At 41.4% G+C, this 20000-nt stretch overlaps 7 protein-coding genes across 7 annotated transcripts in view; 1 reads left to right on the top strand and 6 right to left on the bottom strand.

Annotated features, from left to right (window-relative positions):
- LOC138859650 (micronuclear linker histone polyprotein-like) overlaps positions 1–440 on the bottom strand; it is a 5113-nt gene extending 4673 nt beyond the window's left edge. The window contains exon 1 of the mRNA XM_070115451.1: positions 1–440. This exon is cut by the window's left edge and continues 261 nt beyond it. Coding sequence (XP_069971552.1) covers positions 1–440 — 440 coding nt within the window.
- A 303-nt stretch (positions 441–743) lies between these two features.
- LOC138859649 (micronuclear linker histone polyprotein-like) lies at positions 744–1782 on the bottom strand. Its single transcript, XM_070115450.1, has 2 exons — positions 1388–1782; positions 744–1239 (listed from the first exon to the last, which is right to left on the bottom strand). Exons 1-2 carry the CDS (start codon positions 1780–1782, stop codon positions 744–746), a joined length of 891 nt encoding a protein of 296 aa, XP_069971551.1.
- A 1230-nt stretch (positions 1783–3012) lies between these two features.
- Positions 3013–4375, bottom strand: LOC138859648 (micronuclear linker histone polyprotein-like). Its single transcript, XM_070115449.1, has 3 exons — positions 4309–4375; positions 3835–4105; positions 3013–3628 (listed from the first exon to the last, which is right to left on the bottom strand). The coding sequence occupies exons 1-3, from the start codon at positions 4373–4375 to the stop codon at positions 3013–3015; spliced, it is 954 nt and encodes a 317-aa protein (XP_069971550.1).
- Positions 4376–6286: 1911 nt separating this feature from the next.
- Positions 6287–9144, bottom strand: LOC138859647 (micronuclear linker histone polyprotein-like). Its single transcript, XM_070115448.1, has 3 exons — positions 8604–9144; positions 6540–6712; positions 6287–6442 (listed from the first exon to the last, which is right to left on the bottom strand). Exons 1-3 carry the CDS (start codon positions 9142–9144, stop codon positions 6287–6289), a joined length of 870 nt encoding a protein of 289 aa, XP_069971549.1.
- A 303-nt stretch (positions 9145–9447) lies between these two features.
- Positions 9448–10486, bottom strand: LOC138859646 (micronuclear linker histone polyprotein-like). Its single transcript, XM_070115447.1, has 2 exons — positions 10092–10486; positions 9448–9943 (listed from the first exon to the last, which is right to left on the bottom strand). Exons 1-2 carry the CDS (start codon positions 10484–10486, stop codon positions 9448–9450), a joined length of 891 nt encoding a protein of 296 aa, XP_069971548.1.
- A 1208-nt stretch (positions 10487–11694) lies between these two features.
- LOC138859645 (micronuclear linker histone polyprotein-like) lies at positions 11695–13061 on the bottom strand. Its single transcript, XM_070115446.1, has 3 exons — positions 12995–13061; positions 12517–12787; positions 11695–12310 (listed from the first exon to the last, which is right to left on the bottom strand). The coding sequence occupies exons 1-3, from the start codon at positions 13059–13061 to the stop codon at positions 11695–11697; spliced, it is 954 nt and encodes a 317-aa protein (XP_069971547.1).
- LOC113804832 (keratin-associated protein 16-1) lies at positions 11969–19745 on the top strand. The gene is made up of 2 exons (XM_070115386.1): positions 11969–13580; positions 17827–19745. The coding sequence occupies exons 1-2, from the start codon at positions 13439–13441 to the stop codon at positions 19656–19658; spliced, it is 1974 nt and encodes a 657-aa protein (XP_069971487.1). The 5' UTR covers positions 11969–13438; the 3' UTR covers positions 19659–19745.
- Positions 19746–20000: the final 255 nt, after the last annotated feature.

The following is a 20000-nucleotide window of genomic DNA, read 5'->3' as shown; positions in this document are numbered from 1 at the left end:
TCACTACTGTCCTTCTTTGACCTTTTACTACTGTCCTTCTTTGACCTTTCACTACTGTCCTTCCCTGACCTTTTACTACTGTATTTCCTTGACCTTCTACTACTGTCTTTCCTTGACCTTTTACTTCTATCCTTTGGCCTTTTACTACTGTCCTTCCTTGACATTTTACTAAAGTCCTTTGACCTCTTATTACTGTCCTTCCTTGGACTTTTACTACTGTCCTTCCTTGACCTTTTACTACTGTCTTTCCTTGACCTTTTACTACTGCCCTCTCTTGACCTTTTACTACTGTCCTTCCTTGGCCTTTTACTACTCTCCCTTGACCTTTTACTACTATCCTTCCTGGACCTTTTACTACTGTCCTCTCTTGACCTTTTACTACTGTTCTTCCTGGACCTTTTACTACTGTCCTTCTTTGACCTTTTGCTACTGTCCTCCATTGACCTTTCACTACTGTCCTTCCCTGACCTTTTACTACTGTCTTTCTTTGACCTTTTTCTACTGTCTTTCTCTGACCTTTTGCTACTGTCCTACCTTGACCTTTTACTACTGTCCTCCCCTGACCTTTTACTTCTGTCCTTCCTTGACCTTTTACTACTTTCCTTCCTTGACCTTTTACTACTGTCCTTCCTTGACCTTTTACTACTGTCCTTTGACCTTTTACGTCTGTTCTCTCTTGACGTTTTACTACTGTTCTTCCTTGACCTTTTACTACTGTCCTTCTTTGACCTTTTGCTACTGTCCTACCTTGGCCTTTTACTACTGTCCTCCCTTGACCTTTCACTACTGTCCTTCTTTGACCTTTTACTACTGTCCTTTCTTGACCTTTTACTACTTTCCTTCCTTGACCTTTTACTACTGTCCTTCCTTGACCTTTTACTATTGTCTTTTGACCTTTTACGTCTGTTCTCTCTTGACGTTTTACTTCTGTTCTTCCTTGACCTTTTACTACTGTCCTTCTTTGACCTTTTGCTACTGTCCTCCCTTGACCTACTACTGTCCTTCCTTGACCTTCTACTACTGTCCTTTGACCTTTTACTACTGTCCTTCCTTGACCTTTTACTACTGTCCTTCCTTGACCTTTTACTACTGTCCTTCCCTGACCTTTTACTACTGTCCTTCCTTGACCTTTTACTACTGTCCTTCTTTGACCTTTTACTACTGTCCTTTGACCTTTCACTAGTGTCCTTCGCTGACCTTTTACTACTGTCCTTCCTTGATCTTTTACTACTGTCCTTCCTGGACCTTTACTACTGTCCTCTCTTGACCTTTTACTACTGTTCTTCCTTGACCTTTTACTACTGTCCTTCTTTGACCTTTTGCTACTGTCCTCCATTGACCTTTCACTACTGTCCTTCCTTGACCTTTTATTACTGTCCTTCCTTACCCTTTACGACTGTACTTCCTTGACCTTTTACTACTGTCCTTCTTTGACCTTATACTACTGTCATTCTCTGACCTACTACTGTCCTTCATTGACCTTTCATTACTGTCCTTCCTTGACCTTTTACTACTGTCCTTTGACCTTTTACTTCTGTCCTTTCTTGACCTTTTACTACTGTCCTTCCCTGACCTTTTACTTCTGTTCTTCACTGACCTTTTACTTCTGTCATTCCCTGACCTTTTACTACTGTCCTTCCTTGACCTTTTACTACTGTCCTTTGTGGACCTTTTACTACTGTCCTTTCTTGACCTTTTACTACTGTCCTTTCTTGACCTTTTACTTCTATCCTTCCCTGACCTTTTACTTCTGTCCTTCCCTGACCATTTACTACTGTCCATCTCTGAACTTTTACTACTGCACTTCCTTGAGTATTTACTTCTGACCTTCCTTCGCCTTTTACTACTGTACTTCCTTGACCTTTTACTATTGTCCTTCCTTGACCTTTTACTACTGTCCTTTCTTGACCTTTTACTTCTGACCTTCCTTCGCCTTTTACTACTGTACTTCCTTGACCTTTTACTACTGTCCTCCCTTAACCTTTCATTACGGTCCTTTTTTGACCTTTCATTACTGTCCTTCCTTGACCTTTCATTACTGTCCTTCTTTGACCTTTCATTACTTCCCTTTTTTTACCTTTCATTACTGTCCTTCCTTGACCTTTCATTACTGTCCTTCTTTGACCTTTCATTACTCTCCTTCTTTGACCTTTTACTTCTGTCCTTCCTTGACCTTTCATTACTGTCCTTCCTTGACCTTTTACTACTGTCCTTCCTTGACCCTTTACTTCTATCCTTCCTTGACCTTTTACTACTGTCCTTTGACCTTTTACTACTGTCCTTCTTTGACCTTTTCTACTCTCCTCCATGACCTTTTACTTCTGTCCTTTCCTGACCTTTTACTACTGTCCTTCTCTGACCTACTACTGTCCTTCATTAACCTTTTACTACTGTCCTTCATTGACCTTTCACAACTGTCTTCCCCTGACCTTTTACTTCTGTCCTTCCTTGACCTTTTACTACTGTCCTTTCTTGACCTTTTACTACTTTCCTTCCTTGACCTTTTACTACTTTCCTTCCTTGACCTTTTACTACTGTTCTTTGACCTTTTACGTCTGTCCTCTCTTGACCTTGTACTACTGTTCTTCGTTGACCTTTTACTACTGTCCTCCCTTGACCTTTCACTACTGTCCTTCCTTGACCTTTTACTACTGTCCTTCCTTGACCTTTTACTTCTGTCCTTCCTTGACCTTTCACTACTGTCCTTTCTTGACCTTTTACTACTGTCCTTCCTTGACCTTTTACTTCTGTCCTTCTCTGACCTTTTGCTACTGTCATTTGACCTTTCACTACTGTCCTTCGCTGACCTTTTACTACTGTCCTTCCTTCATCTTTTACTACTGTCCTTCCTTGACCCTTTACAACTGTCCTTCCTTGACCTTTCATTACTGCCCTTCCCTCACCTTTTAATACTGTCCTTCCTTGACCTTTTATTACTGTCCTTTGACCTTTTACTTCTGTTCTCTCTTGACCTTTTACTACTGTTCTTCCTTGACCTTTTACTACTGTCCGTTAACCTTTTGATATTGTCCTTCTTTGACCTTTTGCTACTCTCCTCCATGACCTTTTACTTCTGTCCTTCCCTGACCTTTTACTACTGTCCTTCTCTGACCTACTACTGACCTTCATTGACCTTTCACAACTGTCTTCCCCTGACCTTTTACTTCTGTCCTTCCTTGACCTTTTACTACTGTCCTTTCTTGACCTTTTACTACTTTCCTTCCTTGACCTTTTACTACTGTCCTTCCTTGACCTTTTACTACTGTCCTCTGACCTTTTACGTCTGTCCTCTCTTGACCTTTTACTACTGTTCTTCCTTGACCTTTTACTACTGTCCTTCTTTGACCTTTTGCTACTGTCCTCCCTTGACCTTTCACTACTGTCCTTCCCTGACCTTTTACTACTGTCCTTCCTTGACCTTTTACTTCTGTCCTCTAACCTTTTACTGCTGTCCTTTGATCTTTCACTACTGTCCTTCCTTGACCTTCTACTACTGTCCTTTGACCTTTTACTACTGTCCTTCCTTGACCTTTTACTACTGTCCTTCCCTGACCTTTTACTACTGTCCTTCCTTGACCTTTTACTTCTGTCCTTCTCTGACCTTTTACTACTGTCCTTTGACCTTTCACTAGTGTCATTCACTGACCTTTTACTACTGTTTTTCCTTGATCTTTTACTCCTGTCCTTCCTTAGCCTTTTACTTCTCTCCTTTCTTGACCTTCTACTACTGTCTTTCCTTGACCTTTTACTAATGTCCTTTGACCTTTTACTACTGTTCTTCCTTGAATTTCTACTACTGTCCTTCCTTGAGTTTTTCTACTGTCCTTCCCTGACCTTTTACTACTGTCCTTTTCTGACCTTTTATTACTGTCCTTCCCTGACCTTTTACTTCTGCCCTTCCTTGACCTTTTACTACTGTCCTTTGACCTACTACTGTCGTTCCTTGACCTTTTACTACTGTCCTTTGACCTACTACTGTCGTTCCTTGACCTTTTACTCCTGTCCTTCCTTGGCCTTTTACTTCTGTCCCTCCTTGACCTTTCACTACTGTCCTTCTTTGACCTTGATTTCGCCTGAGTGAATATGCAGTTTGAGGCATTTGTACCTAAGGAAGCGCAAACAGACAGATACTTCAGCATATAGAGACGCAGGCACAATTAAATATTTGTTTAATGTTCTTCATATTGTCCGTGCCCTGATAACAAAGCAACAATGCTTCACGCGACTGGAGATTAAAGATAATAATAATAAAGAAAAAGAAAAGAAAATCACACCTCTTATGGCTTAAACGAATGTTCAAATATTTACCTTTCGTCGAAAAAGTGTTAGTATTATAACTGAAGAAACTGGACCGATAGTTGTTGAAGTTCTCCATGACATGTTTTTCCCTGACTCAGCTTTGCAGTCACGTGTGTAGATGATTTATTTGGCGTTCTTTTTTCTTCTTCCACCTATAAAAGAAAAAGAAAGAATGGAAGAGAAAGGTAGAAAGAAAGAACAACATCAGCTATGTCGTAACATGGCCTCAGGGGAGCGAAGGAGACAGATGGCAGAGGCCTTCCATCTTCCCGAAGGAGAGGTTTCCACTAAGATTTAAGGGAAGCCAAGGAAGGAAAACGTTCCTCCAGGAAACAAAACGAAAAGAAAAAGAAGTGAAACGGGAAAGCAAAGATAGAAAAAAAAAACAGTTGAAGAACTTCCCGAGGATTTTCGCGGAAGACAGTTCCATTCCGCTCGGTCGAAGGGCCCTTGGAATGTGGATATCTGGAATGGACATGGCTGGAATGAGGTCGCTTTTGCCTGCTCTGTTGCTGGGAATCCTCGTGTCCTTCGCCTGCCCCTCCTGCGCCCAGCTCCTCCCGCCGGCGTCCAACGTTATCTCATGGAAGCGTCCAGGTCGATGGCAAATGGTTCTCCTTCAGTCTAGGTATTTTCTTGATTTTTTTAATTTTTTTTCTATCTTTAACTTTATATATCATTTTCTTTATTTATTTGTTCCTTGATTTTTTGTTTCTTCCATTTCTTTGTTTTCATTAATTGGATTTATATATATAATTATATATATATATATATATATATATATATATATATATATATATATATATATATATATTAGTTTTCTGCTTTCATATCTTTATTTTGTTTTTTTCATGTCCTTTATTTTTTTCTTTCCTGGATTTTTTTTATTGAATATTTCTTTGTTTTTTATTTCTTTTTATTTCGTTTATTTTTCTTTTATTTCCTCGATTTTTCTATTTCCTTTATTCTTTTTTTTTATTTTATTTTTTTCTTTCATTGTTTTATTCATAATTTATTTACTTCCTTGATATTCTTTATTTTTGTTATTTCCTTATTTTTTAATGTTTTTGGTTTTTTTTCAATTCTTTCCTCGTCTTCTTGATTTCCTTGATTTTTTCTTCCTCTTTTTTCCTAGATTTTTCTTTAATTTCCTTATTTTTTAATGTTCTTTCCTAGTGAGAAAGAGAGAGAGAGAAAGAGAGAAAGAGAGAGAGAGACAGAGAGAGAGAGAGAGAGAGAGAGAGAGAGAGAGAGAGAGAGAGAGAGAGAGAGAGAGAGAGAGAGAGAGAGAGAGAGAGAGAGAGAGCGAGAGAGAGAAAGAGAAAAAGAGATAGATAGAGAGGGAGAGAGAAAGAGAGATAGGTAAAGAGGGAGAGAGAGATAGGTAGAGAGGGAGAGAGAGAGAGAGAGAGAGAGAGAGAGAGAGAGAGAGAGAGAGAGAGAGAGAGAGAGAGAGAGAGAGAGAGAGAGAGAGAGAAAGAGAGAGAGAGAGAGAGCGATAGAGAGATAGATAGAGAGAGAGAGCAAGAGAACGAGGAGAAAGAGAGAGAGAGAGTATAAAAGATACTAAAGGCCTTCTATATAGTGTAGTTTGAATTTACTGGTGGCGGCTAGTGAAAACACTGATTTGGCTTCACACTTTTATTAATAGCACACAATATGAAATACTACGATATGCCGGCGGTCAGTGCGGGTGTCAGCCTGGCCGACCTGCCGGAGAGGCAAGGCCGACCTCGGGTCACGGGAAAGGTCGCCGAAGGTGTGAGAGAGAATGAGGATGGGTCATGGTTCGGCCTCCCTTATATTCTGACCAGCGGCGCCAGCGAGCGTAAGCGGGCCGCGCGTCCCTCGGGCCACGCGGCGTGGATGGGCATGCTAAGCATACTGGACCATGCGGTATGGGGACCACATGGCGAACACGGCCACGTGGAGTATGCTATATTGCTCGGCCACCTACACACGCCTCGTCCTCGTGGCGTCATCTGAATTACTTCAAGGGTGACCTATCTTTGTACCCCTTCTGCTGGTCATCGCGTTCTTGTTCGTTCTCGTGCATCTCCTCGTTGTCGGCCTCTTCATCTTGTTCCTTGGTGCATCCATCCATCATCGACGTCCACACGCCCTCGAAGGTTTCGCCTAGGTCCTAGGTTTGGGTCTACGGGCGTCCGGGCAGGGGCGTCCTTTCGTGTGAGGGCGGCTTAATCCTACGCCAAGGACCTCCTGGAGTTTGACCGATCTACGGACGTCCAGGCAGGCGGCTTTTCATAGCATCCTGGGGCCTGCTCTGACGAGTTCATTTCATCTGGGCGGCTTAATGCCTGCAGTCGTGAGTCCTGGTCCTTTGGCCTGCGTCGATCTTCTGGCGATATTCGTCTCACGACATTGCAAGGCGGTCGTGCTGCAGTTAGATCTCCTTTGATGCCATGTCGGATATATAGTTCACTTTATGCATTATGAACCAGATCATACACATAAGGGCCAAGATAGTAAGGGAAAAAGAAAAACAACAGAGAGGGGGGGATGTTAATGAAGTACAACTTAGCCGATGTTTTTATATTATTTGGTTTCTAATGAGGTTATTTCATTTATTTTCGTTTTTTTTCACTTTTGTATTTTTCAAGAAAATAATAAGTGAGGGAGAGGCGGTAGCGGTTCTAACGAACATGCTTGAGCTACTAACCATCTCAGATAGACATGAGAATAGATAAGGGAAATGACAGTGGCATCCGCAAGGATAACTTGAACTGATTGTCATTTCATAGAGAAGAAAAAATATGTATTGTGCATCATTTCCACTAATCACGATCAGCAAAGCCACAAGGCAAAAGAATAATTTTTGACTATGACACAACAAATCCTATAGATGAAGATTTGATTTTAGTGTCTGTTGAACTGCGTGGAAGAGTGTGTGAAATGATTGCGTGTAAGTTTCAACTCATCACAACAGCAACATCGCGGGTAAAAGAGATGATCGGAAATTATGACACAACAAATCCTATAGATGAAGATTTGATTTTACAGTGTCTGTTGAACTGCGTGCATGAGTGTGTATGTAAATATGAATGTGGATAGCGTGAAGAGAGAGCGAGTTCACACGAAGAATGGATCACAAACACGAATTTAATGTTCATTTTAGCAAATGTTATAATCATTAATACGTTAATACAACAATTATTTCAATTACCACATGAATTCAACATTAAATGATATGCGACTTAATGTACGCAATTATGAATGGTGACATGAAGTTTCTTTTGCAAGCTTCCGCAATGCAAGCATCCCAGTTCATAAATGTCTTTTTACGTTATCCCCGATTATTTAATCGTAATTACGGATATGCTACAATATCTGACAGACTGAGGTAATCATTTCTCGCTTTCGCATGTTAGAGTACGCTAGCCATCTTCGACAGTGGGTTCCCTTCTACCCAAATTACCTGAACGAAGTGAAGTGACTATATGAGACTCGAATTTCTACCGTTAGTCTTTTACTCTACAATCTGTGAATGGCGCACGTAGATATCAACTACGAATTACTTCTGTCCTTCTCTGACCTTTTACTGCTGTCCTTTAACCTTTCACTACTGTCTTTCCCTGACCTTTTACTTCAGTCCTTCTTTGACCTTTCACTACTGTCCTTCCCTGACCTTTTACTACTGTCCTTCCTTGACCTTCTACTACTGTCTTTCATTGACCTTTTACTACTGTCCTTTGACCTTTTACTACTGTCCTTCCTTGACCTTTTACTATTGTCCTTTGACCTTTTATTATTGTCCTTCCTTGAACTTTTACTACTGTCCTTCCTTGACCTTTTACTACTGTCCTTCCTTGACCTTTTACTACTGTCCTCTCTTAACCTTTTACTACTGTTCTTCCTTGACCTTTTACTACTGTCCTTCTCTGACCTTTTGCTACTGCCCTCCCATGACCTTTAACTACTGTCATTCTTTGACCTTTTACTACTGTCCTTCTTTGACCTTTTACTACTGTCCTTCCCTGACCTTTTACTACTGTCCTTCCTTGACCTTCTACTACTGTCCTTCCTTGACCTTTTACTACTGTCCTTCTTTGACCTTTTACTACTGTCCTTCCCTGACCTTTTACTACTGTCCTTCTTTGACCTTTTACTACTGTCCTTCCCTGACCTTCTACTACTGTCCTTCCCTGACCTTTTACTACGTTCCTTCCTTGACCTTTTACTACTGTCCTTTGAGCTTTTACTACTGTCCTTCCCTGACCTTTTACTACTGTCCTTCCTTGACCTTTTACTACTGTCCTTCCTTGACCTTTTACTACTTTCCTTACTTGACCTTTTACTACTGTCCTTCCTTGACCTTTTAATACTGTCCTTTGACCTTTTACGTCTGTCCTTTCTTGACCTTTTACTACTGTTCTTCCTTGACCTTTTACTACTGTCCTTCTTTGACCTCTTGCTACTGTCCTCCCTTGACCTTTCACTACTGTCCTTGCCTGACCTTTTACTACTGTATTTCCTTGACCTTCTACTACTGTCTTTCCTTGACCTTTTACTTCTGTCCTTTGGCCTTTTACTACTGTCCTTCCTTGACTTTTTACTAAAGTCCTTTGACCTTTTATTACTGTCCTTCCTTGGACTTTTACTACTGTCCTTCCTTGACCTTTTACTACTGTCTTTCCTTGACCTTTTACTACTGCCCTCTCTTGACCTTTTACTACTGTCCTTCCTTGGCCTTTTACTACTCTCCCTTGACCTTTTACTACTATCCTTCCTGGACCTTTTACTACTGTCCTCTCTTGACCTGTTACTACTGTTCTTCCTTGACCTTTTACTACTGTCCTTCTTTGACCTTTTGCTACTGTCCTCCATTGACCTTTCACTACTGTCCTTCCCTGACCTTTTACTACTGTCCTTCTTTGACCTTTTTCTACTGTCTTTCTCTGACCTTTTGCTACTGTCCTACCTTGACCTTTTACTACTGTCCTCCCCTGACCTTTTACTTCTGTCCTTCCTTGACCTTTTACTACTTTCCTTCCTTGACCTTTTACTACTGTCCTTCCTTGACCTTTTACTACTGTCCTTTGACCTTTTACGTCTGTTCTCTCTTGACGTTTTACTACTGTTCTTCCTTGACCTTTTACTACTGTCCTTCTTTGACCTTTTGCTACTGTCCTACCTTGGCCTTTTACTACTGTCCTCCCTTGACCTTTCACTACTGTCCTTCTTTGACCTTTTACTACTGTCCTTTCTTGACCTTTTACTACTTTCCTTCCTTGACCTTTTACTACTGTCCTTCCTTGACCTTTTACTATTGTCTTTTGACCTTTTACGTCTGTTCTCTCTTGACGTTTTACTTCTGTTCTTCCTTGACCTTTTACTACTGTCCTTCTTTGACCTTTTGCTACTGTCCTCCCTTGACCTACTACTGTCCTTCCTTGACCTTCTACTACTGTCCTTTGACCTTTTACTACTGTCCTTCCTTGACCTTTTACTACTGTCCTTCCTTGACCTTTTACTACTGTCCTTCCCTGACCTTTTACTACTGTCCTTCCTTGACCTTTTACTACTGTCCTTCTTTGACCTTTTACTACTGTCCTTTGACCTTTCACTAGTGTCCTTCGCTGACCTTTTACTACTGTCCTTCCTTGATTTTTTACTACTGTCCTTCCTGGACCTTTACTACTGTCCTCTCTTGACCTTTTACTACTGTTCTTCCTTGACCTTTTACTACTGTCCTTCTTTGACCTTTTGCTACTGTCCTCCATTGACCTTTCACTACTGTCCTTCCTTGACCTTTTATTACTGTCCTTCCTTACGCTTTACGACTGTACTTCCTTGACCTTTTACTACTGTCCTTCTTTGACCTTATACTACTGTCATTCTCTGACCTACTACTGTCCTTCATTGACCTTTCATTACTGTCCTTCCTTGACCTTTTACTACTGTCCTTTGACCTTTTACTTCTGTCCTCTCTTGACCTTTTACTACTGTCCTTCCCTGACCTTTTACTTCTGTTCTTCACTGACCTTTTACTTCTGTCATTCCCTGACCTTTTACTACTGTCCTTCCTTGACCTTTTACTACTGTCCTTTCTGGACCTTTTACTACTGTCCTTTCTTGACCTTTTACTACTGTCCTTTCTTGACCTTTTACTTCTATCCTTCCCTGACCTTTTACTTCTGTCCTTCCCTGACCATCTACTACTGTCCATCTCTGAACTTTTACTACTGCACTTCCTTGACCATTTACTTCTGACCTTCCTTCGCCTTTTACTACTGTACTTCCTTGACCTTTTACTATTGTCCTTCCTTGACCTTTTACTACTGTCCTTTCTTGACCTTTTACTTCTGACCTTCCTTCGCCTTTTACTACTGTACTTCCTTGACCTTTTACTACTGTCCTTCCTTAACCTTTCATTACGGTCCTTCTTTGACCTTTCATTACTGTCCTTCCTTGACCTTTCATTACTGTCCTTCTTTGACCTTTCATTACTTCCCTTTTTTTACCTTTCATGACTGTCCTTCCTTGACCTTTCATTACTGTCCTTCTTTGACCTTTCATTACTCTCCTTCTTTGACCTTTTACTTCTGTCCTTCCTTGACCTTTCATTACTGTCCTTCCTTGACCTTTTACTACTGTCCTTCCTTGACCCTTTACTTCTGTCCTTCCTTGACCTTTTACTACTGTCCTTTGACCTTTTACTACTGTCCTTCTTTGACCTTTTCTACTCTCCTCCATGACCTTTTCTTCTGTCCTTTCCTGACCTTTTACTACTGTCCTTCTCTGACCTACTACTGTCCTTCATTGACCTTTTAGTACTGTCCTTCATTGACCTTTCACAACTGTCCTCCCCTGACCTTTTACTTCTGTCCTTCCTTGACCTTTTACTACTGTCCTTTCTTGACCTTTTACTACTTTCCTTCCTTGACCTTTTACTACTTTCCTTCCTTGACCTTTTACGTCTGTCCTCTCTTGACCTTGTACTACTGTTCTTCGTTGACCTTTTACTACTGTCCTCCCTTGACCTTTCACTACTGTCCTTCCTTGACCTTTTACTACTGTCCTTCCTTGACCTTTTACTTCTGTCCTTCCTTGACCTTTCACTACTGTCCTTTCTTGACCTTTTACTACTGTCCTTCCTTGACCTTTTACTTCTGTCCTTCTCTGACCTTTTGCTACTGTCATTTGACCTTTCACTACTGTCCTTCGCTGACCTTTTACTACTGTCCTTCCTTCATCTTTTACTACTGTCCTTCCTTGACCCTTTACAACTGTCCTTCCTTGACCTTTCATTACTGCCCTTCCCTCACCTTTTACTACTGTCCTTCCTTGACCTTTTATTACTGTCCTTTGACCTTTTACTTCTGTTTTCTCTTGACCTTTTACTACTGTTCTTCCTTGACCTTTTACTACTGTCCGTTAACCTTTTGATATTGTCCTTCTTTGACCTTTTGCTACTCTCCTCCATGACCTTTTACTTCTGTCCTTCCCTGACCTTTTACTACTGTCCTTCTCTGACCTACTACTGTCCTTCATTGACCTTTCACAACTGTCTTCCCCTGACCTTTTACTTCTGTCCTTCCTTGACCTTTTACTACTGTCCTTTCTTGACCTTTTACTACTTTCCTTCCTTGACCTTTTACTACTGTCCTTCCTTGACCTTTTACTACTGTCCTTTGACCTTTTACGTCTGTCCTCTCTTGACCTTTTACTACTGTTCTTCCTTGACCTTTTACTACTGTCCTTCTTTGACCTTTTGCTACTGTCCTCCCTTGACCTTTCACTACTGTCCTTCCCTGACCTTTTACTACTGTCCTTCCTTGACCTTTTACTTCTGTCCTCTAACCTTTTACTGCTGTCCTTTGATCTTTCACTACTGTCCTTCCTTGACCTTCTACTACTGTCCTTTGACCTTTTACTACTGTCCTTCCTTGACCTTTTACTACTGTCCTTCCCTGACCTTTTACTACTGTCCTTCCTTGACCTTTTACTTCTGTCCTTCTCTGACCTTTTACTACTGTCCTTTGACCTTTCACTAGTGTCATTCACTGACCTTTTACTACTGTCCTTCCTTGATCTTTTACTCCTGTCCTTCCTTAGCCTTTTACTTCTCTCCTTTCTTGACCTTCTACTACTGTCTTTCCTTGACCTTTTACTAATGTCCTTTGACCTTTTACTACTGTTCTTCCTTGAATTTCTACTACTGTCCTTCCTAGAGTTTTTCTACTGTCCTTCCCTGACCTTTTACTACTGTCCTTTTCTGACCTTTTATTACTGTCCTTCCCTGACCTTTTACTTCTGCCCTTCCTTGACCTTTTACTACTGTCCTTTGACCTACTACTGTCGTTCCTTGACCTTTTACTACTGTCCTTTGACCTACTACTGTCGTTCCTTGACCTTTTACTCCTGTCCTTCCTTGGCCTTTTACTTCTGTCCCTCCTTGACCTTTCACTACTGTCCTTCTTTGACCTTGATTCCGCCTGAGTGAATATGCAGTTTGAAGCATCTGTACCTAAGGAAGCGCAAACAGACAGATACTTCAGCATATAGATACGCAGGAACAAACTATGAAATATTTGTTTAATGTTCTTCATATTGTCCGTGCTCTGATAACAAAGCAACAATGCTTCACGCGACTGGAGATTAAAGATAATAATAATAAAGAAAAAGAAAAGAAAATCACACCTCTTATGGCTTAAACGAATGTTCAAATATTTACCTTTCGTCGAAAAAGTGTTAGTATTATAACTGAAGAAACTGAACCGATAGTTGTTGAAGTTCTCCATGACATGTTTTTCCCTGACTCAGCTTTGCAGTCACGTGTGTAGATGATTTATTTGGCATTCTTTTTTCTTCTTCCACCTATAAAAGAAAAAGAAAGAATGGAAGAGAAAGGTAGAAAGAAAGAACAACATCAGCTATGTCGTAACATGGCCTCAGGGGAGCGAAGGAGACAGATGGCAGAGGCCTTCCATCTTCCCGAAGGAGAGGTTTCCACTAAGATTTAAGGGAAGCCAAGGAAGGAAAACGTTCCTCCAGGAAACAAAACGAAAAGAAAAAGAAGTGAAACGGGAAAGCAAAGATAGAAAAAAAACAGTTGAAGAACTACCCGAGGATTTTCGCGGAAGACAGTTCCATTCCGCTCGGTCGAAGGGCCCTTGGAATGTGGATATCTGGAATGGACATGGCTGGAATGAGGTCGCTTTTGCCTGCGCTGTTGCTGGGAATCCTCGTGTCCTTCGCCTGCCCCTCCTGCGCCCAGCTCCTCCCGCCGGCGTCCAACGTTATCTCATGGAAGCGTCCAGGTCTGTGGCAAATGTCTAGTCTAGTTATTTTCTTGATTTTTTTTTTTTTTCTCTTTAACTTTATTAATCATTTTCTTTATTTATTTGTTCCTTGATTTTTGTTTCTTCCATTTCTTTGCTCTTTTCATTAATTGGATTTATATATATAATTATATATATATATATATATATATATATATATATATATATATATATATATATATTAGTTTTCTGTTTTCATTTCCTTAATTTCTTTTTTCACGTCCTTTATTTTTTTCTTTCCTGGATTTTTTTTTTTTTTTTTTTGTTGAATATTTCCTTGTTTTTTATTTCTTTTTATTTCGTTTTTTTTTCTTTTCTTTCCTCGATTTTTTTATTTCCTTTATTCTTTTTTTTCTTCTTTTATATTTTTTCTTTCATTGTTTTTTTTTCATAATTTATTTAATTCCTTGATATTTTTTATTTTTGTCATTTCCTTATTTTTTATGTTTTTGGTATATTTGTTGTTTTTTTTTCAATTCTTTCCTCGTCTTCTTGATTTCCTTGATTTTTTCCTTCTCTTTTTTCCTAGATTTTTCTTTAATTTCCTTATTTTTTAATGTTCTTTCTTAGAGAGAAAGAGAGAGAGAGAAAGAGAGAGAGAGAAAGAGAGAGAGAGAGAAGAGAGAGAGAGAGAGAGAGAGAGAGAGAGAGAGAGAGAGAGAGAGAGAGAGAGAGAGAGAGAGAGACAGAGAGAGACAGAAAAAGATAGAGAGATAACGAGAGGGAGATAGAGAAAGAGAGATAGATAGAGAGGGAGAGAGAAAGAGAGATAGGTAGAGAGAGAGAGAGAGAGAGAGAGAGAGAGAGAGAGAGAGAGAGAGAAAGAGAGAGAGAGAGAGAGAGCAAGAGAACGAGAAGGAGAAAGAGAGAGAGAGAGAGAGAGAGAGAGAGTATAAAAGATACTAAAGGCCTTCTATATAGTGTAGTTTGAATTTACTGGTGGCGGCTAGTGAAAACACTGATTTGGCTTCACACTTTTATTAATAGCACACAATATGAAATACTATGATATGCCGGCGGTCAGTGCGGGTGTCAGCCTGGCCGACCTGCCGGAGAGGCAAGGCCGACCTCGGGTCACGGGAAAGGTCGCCGAAGGTGTGAGAGAGAATGAGGATGGGTCATGGTTCGGCCTCCCTTATATTCAGACCAGCGGCGCCAGCGAGCGTAAGCGGGCCGCGCGTCCCTCGGGCTACGCGGCGTGGATGGGCACGCTAAGCATACTGGACCATGCGGTATGGGGAACACATGGCGAACACGGCCACGTGGAGTATGCTATATTGCTCGGCCACCTACACACGCCTCGTCCTCGTGGCGTCATCTGAATTACTTCAAGGGTGACCTATATTCGTACCCCATCTGCCAGTCATCGCGCTCTTGTTCGTCCTCGTGCATCTCCTCGTTGTCGGCCTCTTCATCTTGTTCCTTGGTGCATCCATCCATCATCGACGTCCACACGCCCTCGAAGGTTTCGCCTAGGTCCTAGGTTTGGGTCTACGGGCGTCGGGGCAGGGGCGTCCTTTCGTCTGAGGGCGGCTTAATCCTACGCCAAGGACCTCCTGGAGTTTGACCGATCTACGGACGTCCAGGCAGGCGGCTTTTCATAGCATCCTGGGGCCTGCTCTGACGAGTTCATTTCATCTGGGCGGCTTAATACCTGCAATTTCGCGAGTCCTCGTCCTTTGGCCTGCGTCGATCTTCTGGCGATGTTCGTCTCACGGCATTGCAAGGCGATCGTGCAGTAGTTAGATCTTCGATGCCTTGTCGGATATACATAGTCCATTTTATGCATTATGAACCAGATCATACACGTAAGGGCCAGGATAGTAAGAGAAAAGAAAGACAACAGAGGTGGGGGGATGTTAATCAATTGCTACTTAGCCAATGTTTTTCTATTATTTGCAGTTTTTAATGAGATTATTTCATTTATTTTCGTATTTTTTCACTTTTGTATTTTTCAAGAAAATAATAAGTGAGGGAGAGGCGGTAGCGGTTCTAACGAACTTGCTTGAGCTACTAACCATCTCAGATAGTTATGAGAATAGATAAGGGAAATGACAGTGGCATCCGCAAGGATACCTTGAACTGATTGTCATTTCATAGAGAAGAAAAAATATGTATTGTGCATCATTTCCACTAATCACGATCAGCAAAGCCACAAGGCAAAAGAATAAATTTTGACTATGACACAACAAATCCTATAGATGAAGATTTGATTTTAGTGTCTGTTGAACTGCGTGGAAGAGTGTGTGAAATGATTGCGTGTAAGTTTCAACTCATCACGACAGCAACATCGCGGGTAAAAGAGATGATCGGAAATTATGACACAACAAGTCCTATAGATGAAGATTTGATTTTACAGTGCCTGTTGAACTGCGTGGAAGAGTGTGTGTATGTAAATATGAGTGGGAATAGTGTGAAGAGAAAGCGAGTTCACACGAAGATGGATCACAAACACGAATTTTATCGTTCATTTTAGCAAATGTTATGATCATTAATACGTTAATACAACAATTATTTCAATTACCACAGGAATTCAACATTAAATGATATGTGACTTAACGTACGCAATTATGAATGATGACATGAATTTTCTTTTGCAAGCTTCTGCAATGCTAGTATCCTAGTTCAGAAATGTCTTTTTATCTTATCCCTGATTATTTAATCGTAATTAAGGTTACACTACAAAATCTAACAGACTGAGGTAATCATTTCTCGCTTAGCATGTTAAACGCTAGCCTTCTTCGACAGTGGGTTCCCTTCTACCCAAATTACCTGAACGAAATGAAGTGGCTATATGAGACTCGGATTTTTATCCTTAGTCTTTTACTCTACAATCTGTGAATGGCGCACGCAGATATCAACTACGAATCACACGATTGTTGGAAATTTCCCTTCATGCCAGCGGTAAAGAAACGTGAGAGAGTGTGATTATTAAGCGAATTAATTCGAGCTTAAACCCCAGTCCTTTTTCTAAACAGACATAATACAGGTTCACACTGACTCAATATGTCGATCGAATGAGCTATGCTTCGGTTTCATTATACCTTCTCTCAAACGTCGAATGCTGCGACCTATTGTTCAGTACGAAACCCCGTGAATTGTTGGCACGATGAAAGGGGAAGATCGTTATGCTTTATTCATTAAATGAATTTACAATATTTGCGGTCATAACTATATTCTTCGCGCCGACAGAATGTCACCAAAATAGTAATGACAGCATACTACTAAGTTTCCACCCAGCCCGAGACCGGAAGCGAAAGTGAGGTCAAGTGTGTGTGGGGGGGGGGCAACTGTTCATTACAGAGAAATAAGTGATATGTAGTCGTAAGCGCGAATAAAGAATGAGGATGGGTCTAGGTTTGGCCTCCCTTATATTCTAACCAGCGGCGCCAACGAGCGCAAGCGGCCCTCGGGCCACGTGGCTCAGACGGCCTCGTGGCATGCTAAGCATACTGGACCACGCGGTATGGGGCCACATGATGAACACGGCCACGTGGAGTATGCTATAGAGAGCACGAGAGGAGATACAGAGAGAGATACAGTCAGAGAGAGAGCGAGAGGGAGAAAGAGAGAGAGGGAGAACGAGAGAGAGAGAGAGAGAGAGAGAATGAGAAGGAGAGAGAGAGAGAGAGAGACGGGCAGTCATACACAAAAACAGGGAGGGAGAGAGAGCGAGAGAGAGATAGAGATAAAGAGAGATAGAGATAGAGAGAGAGAGAACGAGAAAGAGACAGAGAGAGAGAGCGAGAGGGGGATAGAAAGAGAGCACGAGAGGGATATATATATATATATATATATATATATATATATATATATATATATATATATAGAGAGAGAGAGAGAGAGAGAGAGAGAGAGAGAGAGAGAGAGAGAGAGAGAGAGAGATAAAGAGAAAGAGAGAGAGAGAGAATGAAAGAGAAAGAGAGAGAGACAGAGAGAAAGAGAGACAGACAGACACTTGAACACATACCCTTTACTTGGTGAATAAATAATCAAAGATCGAATTGACAATTTTGAAATATCTAGAATATGCTAAACGCATGTAACTTTCTTCATACCGTTTGGTTTTCAATGTGATTTTAGGATTTTAGGCAGAGATACGTAAAGCTTAGATTTGATGAACCTTGCCTTAAAAATTAAGACCCATTTCTTTCAACAACAAATGCAGAAATTCTGACGGAATGTTTGATCATTTATATCACTGATTTATTGTTCTGAATTCCAGACTGCCCCGCAATACCTGCCTGCAACCTGCCCTGTGTGCTGACTCTGGGTGCTGACAACTGCCTTTCCTGTGAGTGTCAACCCCTCACGTGTCCAGCTGACTGCCATGAGGCCCTCGGCCCTAAAGGCTGTGTTGATTGTGACTGTGGTGAAACACCCTCCCACTGCCCTCCGGTTCCTACTTGCTCGCCTCCTTGCACGCTAAAGAGGGCAGCCGAAAACTGCTTTGAGTGTCATTGTGGTCAGACTCGTCCTGCAGACTGTCCTGCTGAACGTAAATGCGAACTACCTTGTCTCTTGGCTCCTCTCCCAGATAACTGGGAGGGATGTTTCTGCCCAAATCCCATAGAGAAGGTATGTCCCGAAGTCGAAGTGTGCAAGCCTCCTTGTACCACCTTGCTGGAGCCAGATGGGTGTCTTAAGTGCCATTGTCCACAAGTTTGTCCACGCAGGGAATGCAAACCACCGTGCAGGCCTTTTGTAAAGTCAAATGGCTGCCTAGATTGTGACTGCCAAGCTTGTGAACCTGTAAAACATTGCCCTATATCCTGTCCCATCAAGAAAATCAGTAAAGGATGCTATTACTGTGACTGCCCCCCTTGCCAGCCAGTTGGTGAGTGTCATCCACTCTGTTGCCCTAAGTATGACTTCCAAGGATGCAAGGTGTGCGATTGTCCACACTGCCCGCCGGTCACAAACTGCTCTGCTGAATGCACTGTGAGTAAGAAGAACAATGGCTGTGATTACTGCGACTGTTCAACATGCAAGCCTCTGACGAATTGTCCCGATGACTGTCCAAAGATAAAAGACGAAAGGAATTGTGATGTTTGTGGCTGTCCTGTGTGTAAGCCATTGGCACATTGCCCGACTAACTGTTCTGTAGAGAAAGACGAGAATGGATGTGACATCTGCAAGTGCCCCGAGTGCAACCAAGTGCACTGTGATTCTTCCTGCACAGTTACAAAGGATACCATGGGGTGTGATGAATGTACTTGCTCTTTCTGCCAGCCTGTCACTGAGTGCCCCAGTAATTGTTCTGTCATAAAAGACAGCAATGGTTGTGAAGTATGCCATTGTTTAATTTGCCAGCCGTTATCACACTGTCCTGAAAATTGTGAAATAAAAAATAAAAATGGCTGCAATGAGTGTTTCTGTCCCGATTGCCAGCCGATTCAGTACTGCCCAGATGGTTGTCCAAGGAAACTAAATGAAAATGGCTGTGAGGTCTGTGATTGCCCTGCTTGTAAACCTGTTGTTAACTGTCCAGATCAATGTGACATAGTCAAGAGCAGCGTAGGTTGTGATGTATGCTACTGCCCCCTCTGTCAGCCATTGCTTGATTGCCCTCATGAATGCTCCACGAAGACAGACGGAAATGAGTGTGACGTATGTGATTGCCCATTGTGTGAACCCGTGCGCAACTGCTCACCTTCATGCCAAATGAAAAAAGACAGCAAGGGTTGTGACATTTGTTTCTGCCCTGTATGCCAGCCGCTGACAAACTGCCCTGACAATTGCAATGTGGTTACGGATATTGATGGCTGCCAGAAATGCAAATGCAAGTTATGCCAGCCAATAAAAGACTGCCCAGGCAATTGCTCAGTGAAAGTGGATGAAATTGGCTGCAATGTATGTGACTGCCCCGAGTACCAAGAGGAAATTCAGTGCCCAGAAAACTGCCAAATCGCCGTAAGTGCAGGAGGCTATAAGCACTGTAACTGCAAAGTGTGTCAGCCAGTGGAGTCGTGCCTTCCACACTGTCGGAGAGAGATAGACGAATCTGGATGCGAAGTGTGCAATTGTGGCCTGAAATTTATTGAGCATGGGTTATGAAGGCCCTTCCGGACGCCCTGTGCTGGGTGATGAATCAAATGACATGTTCTCCTTAGAATGGCACTGAGGGTGGTTATTTATATCTCACACACAAACGTTTATATATATACATATATATGAATATATGTATACATATATATATAAATGTATATGTATGTATATATATATATATATATATATATATATATATATATGTGTGTGTGTGTGTGTGTGTGTGTGTGTGTGTGTGTGTGTGTGTGTGTGTGTGTGTGTGTATGTATATATATACATATATATATATTTATGTATATATATATATATATATATATATATATATATATATATATATATATATATATATAT

This window comes from Penaeus vannamei, chromosome 37 (genome assembly GCF_042767895.1).
Source record: "Penaeus vannamei isolate JL-2024 chromosome 37, ASM4276789v1, whole genome shotgun sequence".
NCBI lineage: Eukaryota > Metazoa > Arthropoda > Malacostraca > Decapoda > Penaeidae > Penaeus > Penaeus vannamei.
Note: the sequence above shows the minus strand (reverse complement) of the source record. Positions and strands in the feature narration are given on the sequence as shown.